The sequence below is a fragment of the Helobdella robusta genome (assembly GCF_000326865.2).
Source record: "Helobdella robusta unplaced genomic scaffold HELROscaffold_227, whole genome shotgun sequence".
In the NCBI taxonomy this organism is placed as follows: Eukaryota; Metazoa; Annelida; class Clitellata; order Rhynchobdellida; family Glossiphoniidae; genus Helobdella; species Helobdella robusta.
Window position 1 is genome coordinate 4,999 of NW_008704202.1, and position 6,876 is coordinate 11,874.

Consider the following 6,876-nt stretch of genomic DNA (forward strand, 5'->3'; position numbering starts at 1 on the left):
ATTAAATGTAATAATCTGTTCATTTTATTAATATTTATGAAATTAATTGAGAAGTATGTTAGAAACCAGTCATCTACTTCACTACCTGATTGTACCAGCCAACAAAGTAATGTACGTAATCACTAATAAAATCACAAAGTTGTTTTAAATACCAAATCTTTTTAGTGTCTGATTTTACAACTCGTCATTATAAAGTAATACAATTTAGTGTAAAGCAAATATTTAGTATTCATTTTTAACAAAGAATCGTGTTTGGTATTCATTTCAAGAAACATATATATATATATATATATATATATATATATATATATATATATATATATATATATATACAGAATCAAGTTTCATGCCTGAGATAACATTAGAAATTATCAGCTCGTTTACCAAAAATTGTTACTAAAAGTTGCCAAATCGAATTATCCCGAACTTACAATGTCTGAATTGAAATTCAAATTGAAATCAAGCCTGGAGGAATGCAAAGAAAATGTTTTAAACATTATGATACGCAGAAATTCTTACAACATAGCGAAGGGATTGCTACCAAGTTGCAGTGATGTTCACTTGAAGTCATGCAGAAAAATTGATGCAGCGCCTGCGCAAGAAAGTGTTACACCAAAGAAGAGAAAAATGCAGAGCAAGTTTCTCTCGAGTGGTCCGATAGATGAGGAGCTGCGGTACGGTCTGCTGAAACGCAAGTATTCCTACGACATCAGCGTGAAAAAATCAAAAAATATGGAGGGAAGACATTCATATATTGGAGAAAAATCAGAAAAATTTCGAAAATTGGAAATATTTTCTAAAAGAAGGAGTTCGGTTCTGGACGAATACAAAGAAAATGTGAAAGAAGTGATTAATCGTAAATACACCTACGACTTTACTCACAGGGTGCTGCCGAATCCCAAGCAATCTAATTCTTGGAAAAAAATTGAGGAATTGCCATCATTCCAAGTCTTTTCGGAGCAGATACAAACAGAAGCAGACGAAACAACGCAAAATGATTCCGTATGTGAAATGGGTCACTACAACCTTAAAAGTGACAAAATTGTGCTGTTTAACAAAATCTCAAATTCTGCATCGAATGAACTCTTTTACAACAAAACGGTCATGACGTTTGACCACTATGAATATGAAACAGCAGGCAAGCACCAACCTGAGCGTAAGTCAAAGAGAAAAAGGCAGAGGAGAATTAGTCGCAGTTTGCAGAGTTCTTTGATGCGAGAATCTCAATATCGCTGGTCCACCAAACCATCCATTGTAGCCTCACGAGTCATCAGCGTTCATTCGGCGAAAGATTTGGACAGGATGATCAATTTAGACAGTTCACATGAAATTACATTGGATTTGGCAATTAATTAGGATACAACGGCAACTTTGAACATGTAAACAATAATCAGCCTTTGTAACCAATTACAATTAACCACTGAACGGATTAAGAACAAATAATCGCATGGATGGAATCGGTGATGAATGGTTGCAACAACCAGGATGCTATAAAAAATGCATTTTTTTGAAAATATTCTTTTTTTTCTCTAAACTTTGTTTTATGATGTTGAATTTATACTTCGCAAACAAATGTTTCAAATTTGAATTAACAATTTTATGAAACCGTTGTGAATTGTTTGTTAACTTTGTTAAACCTTGAAACAATTTGAAATACATGAAACGTCTTAATTAATAATTAATTAATCAATTTATTAACTGCATTTTATTTATTTTTATATTTTTTACATGCCGGAGACATATTTTTTTTATGTTAAACCAAATATTACAACTTAAACATCATTCACACAAATACTTTTCTGTAGATCAAGTTATTTTTTTTCCGATTCTACTGTACGCTATTTAAGTTTTCAAAATGTAGAATAACAAAGAAGAATAACAAACCATCAGTTTGATGGCTATGAGACCAAGACTTCTGTTTCTTGGAAAATTAATTCTGTAATAATAACCTATACATCTGTGTGCGTGTGGGTGTTGCGTTTACGTGTTGGATGCGTGTCTGCAGTGTTTGATTGTACGTGTGTTCATGCGTGAATATGTACATTAGTAATTTCACCGCCAAAACATAGCAAAGTTTAGGGTACATCTTAAGAAAATTATACTAACAATAAAACGTAGCACAGCCTCTTATTAAGCAGCAATATAGCATAGAAACCTCTCCCTACGTTGTTGTATATTTCTCCTTTAATGGCTCCCGCTATTGAAGCACAAGTTGCACGTTTTCTAGCTGGTAACCACTCCTTCAATCATTCATTCACTGACTCATTCATTCACCCATTCACTCGTTCATTCATTTATTTACTCACTCATTCATTAACATGTTCATCCATTCGTAAACTCACTAATTCACTCATTTAAAACAGATAATAATATGCAGATTAAATAGTTCTTCACAAGTTGCAGTGTTTAACAATTTTTTATTATTTTGACAGTCAAATGCATGATTAATTCAAATGAAATTTAAATAATCAGCAATTTATAATGGTAAACATTAAAATAATTAAATAGTTTTTCTTTGGATTGCAGATTCTACTATTAGCCAATTAACCAGCCAGCCAGCCAGCTAGCTAGCCAACCAACCAACCAACCAACCAACCAACCAACCAACCAACCAACCAACCAACCAACCAACCAACCAACCAACCAACCAACCAACCAACCAACCAACCAACCAACCAACCAACCAACCAACCAACCAACCAACCAACCAACCAACCAACCAACCAACCAACCAACCAACCAACCAACCAACCAACCAACCAACCATCCAACCAACCAACCAACCAACCAACCAACCATCCAACCAACCAACCAACCAACCAACCTACAACTGAAACAATCAATCTGGCCGTCAACCGAGCAATCGGCCAACTAACACCGACCATTATAATAAAGTCAATAAACTATGTGGCATCTTCAGGGAAATGTCTTATCCTCCTTATCGCGAGAAAATAAATGCCAGAACCATCATGAAGGCGGTGTTGCTGCATTGTAGTGATGGGATGTGGTTGCTTCAGTGTGGTTGATGTGATGTGGTTGTTGGTTAATGTTATTCTTCCACATTCTTATACATTTATTCATTTAGTCCAACTTCAGTCGGATATTGTTAAGATGATTTTATCGTAAACTCTAAAAGATTTTTTGGCCGAATTTCTCAATATTTCATCTTTCGAAAATTTATGAAAAATTTTATAAAATGAATTAATGTTGATGTTTGATTGTATATTTTTCAATAATAAATAATCAAATAAATAATTTAAAAAAGTAAATAAACATACAAGTTATTTAACGTGTGTTCCCAGAAACTCCACCAACACACAAAATAAAAAACAATTTTCAGTGGGTATTTTTATTGTATCCTCCAAACACATTTTAAACAAACTTGCTGGTACGACGAAGTTAATAATTGTTTCTGTGTTCAACATGTTGGAAAGGATCATTTATACGAAGCGTGTCTACCTGCCATCGAGTTAGACACGTTTGATGCTCATTAATCAACACACGCCACGCAAGGAAAAGACCACACACACACACACACACACACACACACACACACACACACACACACACACACACAAACACACTCACACACACACACACACACAACACATACACATATCGATACATTTTTTACACACATACATACACAGACACACACAGACACACAAACATGCATACTAACATTTACAAATATTTTCACATCAACCGACCTACCACGTCATTACGGAATGTTTTGTTGCAAATGTGAAACATCATCAACAACTTTCATCTCAGCACTAAGACATTCAAATCCACATAAATCACACTGGCTGTTTTTTTCTAAATCAGTTTGTATTTGCATATGCTGTCAATAAAAAAAAAACAACCACACACACCAACACACGACTACTAGAGAAACATCGATTAACATATACGTGCATGCAATCCAAAGGATACACCAAACACGTAAATAATTGCACCTTCCATTCGGTTCAAACCCATTTTTTCAAACTCTGCTGCAAATTCCAATTAAGTTTTCAGCAGTTTCAAACTAACTGAATTATATTACACTTTGCAAAAAGCCTTACTCGTACATTGGGACCAAAAGAATTACTTAATTTTTTTTTTAGAAAAAAAATTAAGTAGTAAAATTCGTTAAAAAAACTAATTGAAAAAAATATGCGTGCACTTGCAACACAACTCCATACAAGCAAGTTAACACGTTCGTTTGCTTTGCATGCAGTTTCAGGGCGGGTGTGGTTTTCAAGTAACTGTGATTGGTTCAAATTCATTTGTTTTATAAACTACACGTCAAAATTAATTCAATAAAGAATGTTTAATTAGTTTTTTTAAAGACGCGCTGATAATGAGTTTACGTTAGTAAATAAAATTTATATTTATTTCAAACACCGAATTGGATGTTGAATGGTTTTTAAAATGTGAAAGCAAATTATAAATTGACTTCTAACTAAATTTTCTGCAATAAAATTTGATAAAAATTTTTCAAAAACAATGGAAAAATAAAATTGAGCCAGCAGATAACGTCACGCACGCATTTCTACTAAAACCTGAATATTTACGTAAAAAGATGATGTACTTTGTGATGAAAATTAACAAGCATCGTAAATCTTTGAGAACATTTCACACTACACACACGCACACACACACCCGCACACACACACACACACACCATACACACAAAACACACACATACACAAGCATACATTTGAAATAATTTTCAATTTTTCCCAATAAATTTTTGAAGCAAGCTGTCTGGAATAATTCCTAATTCCCAGCTGGTCTGCGAAATAAAAATTTGATTTTCAAAGATTCGAATTTTTTTTTTTTCATAATTTTTACACAAGTTACCATTCGAGACATATTTGAAAAAATACTCTCCTATCCTTCAAGACAATTTTTGAAAACAATCAAAATGATGTAACAAAATTAGGAACAAATGTGATAATGGTCATCTATAATTTATTTATACAAATAAATTTGAAGTTCAAGCAAACTATAAACCACAATAAAAACCTAATCATTTTAAACATACCTTGATGTTAAAACAGTTTCTAGGCCATTAATACGACAATATATAAGGAGATTATGTTTACACAATTAAGACAAAATGTGTGTATGACATATCGACAATATTTACAACATTAAGTCATCATTCACAAGATTAAATCATCATTCATAAACCAGAAGCTGTCTCATTCGTCATCATCTGCGACTTTACGACAGCATTCAAGATAGAGCTTACGGCACTTTATCTTTATTCTGCCGTACAACCTACAGTCAGATACTTGGGAAAAATCCTGTTAAATGAAGCAGCTTCTGGTTAATGAGGTGCATAGGCCTGTAGAATGATTGATACAAGATTATATGCTAATAAAAATATAATTTATTTATAATTATATAAATTGTATAATTTAATTATAATTTTATAAATAATATAATTTGAGTCCGTATGAATTTTGAATACAGGTTGTTGCAGCTGGCTAGCAGAAGCTAGCAAAAACATATTTTTGCGAATGTCCAATAAAATCTTTACTGATGATATGAAGACATTTTTTTATTTGAGTTAATGGGCCTTGAAAAACGGCATTTTTAATAAATTTTTTTTTAAATCATAAAAGGAAAAATTTCTGCCAAAGATATTCACTGGAAAGTTGAGCATCTGGCGATATTATTTTGTTAAAAATAAAAAAAAGCAGCATCGCGAGGATGTGTCGATTGAGCATTCGTCTTCCATTCAAAAATTTTTGAAACATTTTTTCGATTTTCCTAAAAAAAGATGGCAAAACTCAAAGATAAAATTTAAAAAATTTTCTTTCCAAAACATTCTCAACGCTAAGCAACCAAAAAAATAACTAAGTTTTTAACGCAGAACGTTACATCGACGAATATTCAGCGATTTTTATTATGGCTTGTAAAAAAATAGATGTGTTAAAGTTTTCTGTTTCTATGTTGTTAAAAACAATGTTTTCTTTTCTAATAATTTTTAATTTTTAAGAAGAAAAAAACATTTGTACACTTTTTGTGCGTCTAATTTTACAACAGATTTTCTGATGACAAAATATCAAAGCATCAAAATATTTACTAATCCTTTAATTATTTTGTTAACAATTCAACTGTAGTTTTTAGGTCTTCTTCTTTCTCGTGCCTTATCCTTTCAGGACATTGGCGACCATCGAACTCCACAAAACCCGATCTTTAACACTTTGTAGTAGTTGAAATGTGGTGATATTCAATAAGTAACACAAGAACTTCACTATTCGTTGTTGACTGTGATCTTTTTTCCCTGCAATCATTCCATTAGTTGTTAGTTGTCATTATTTTATATGAGCATAATGAATCTTTTTGAGAATGCAAAAGATGTCAACGCTGAGATGGTGTAGCGGTAAAATGCCTGGCATGTTATTGCAGTGATTAGATTCGATTGCATTGAGATCCCCGCCTGCAAAATGTGATTTGTTGATGTGTTGTTTCACATGTATGTATGGAGATGGTGAGTTGTATGCACTGTACCCGGCACGGTGAAACTGGAATGAAATTGAAGTTAAAATGCTTTGTTTGTTTTTAAATTTTCATAAAAAAAATGATGAATTGAAGAGTTAATAATAAAAATGAATTGAAAATCTTTACGTCCATAACTACATTTCATATTTTAAAGTCTGGCAACAATTTATAGATTTTAGACTTTAAGTAATTTGTATTGTATATCATGAATCAATGAATGAGCAAATAAATTAATGATTGATAACAGTATAAACGTCAATAATAATTAGAATACTTTTGAAATGCGCAAATGAAGGTGTTTTTATTGAATTTCGATTCTTCATGTCATAGAACGCCGCAGTTTAGAATGTATGTATATCTCTCTATGTGTGTGTG

The 6,876-nt window shown here is 32.3% G+C and overlaps 1 protein-coding gene across 1 annotated transcript; it reads left to right on the forward strand.

Moving 5' to 3' along the window:
- Window positions 1-432: 432 nt before the first annotated feature.
- Window positions 433-1,824, forward strand: HELRODRAFT_195108 (hypothetical protein; the record flags this gene model as incomplete). The annotated part of the gene is made up of 2 exons (XM_009018831.1): window positions 433-1,420; window positions 1,453-1,824. The coding sequence occupies one exon, from the start codon at window positions 433-435 to the stop codon at window positions 1,354-1,356; it is 924 nt and encodes a 307-aa protein (XP_009017079.1). The 3' UTR covers window positions 1,357-1,420; window positions 1,453-1,824.
- Window positions 1,825-6,876: the final 5,052 nt, after the last annotated feature.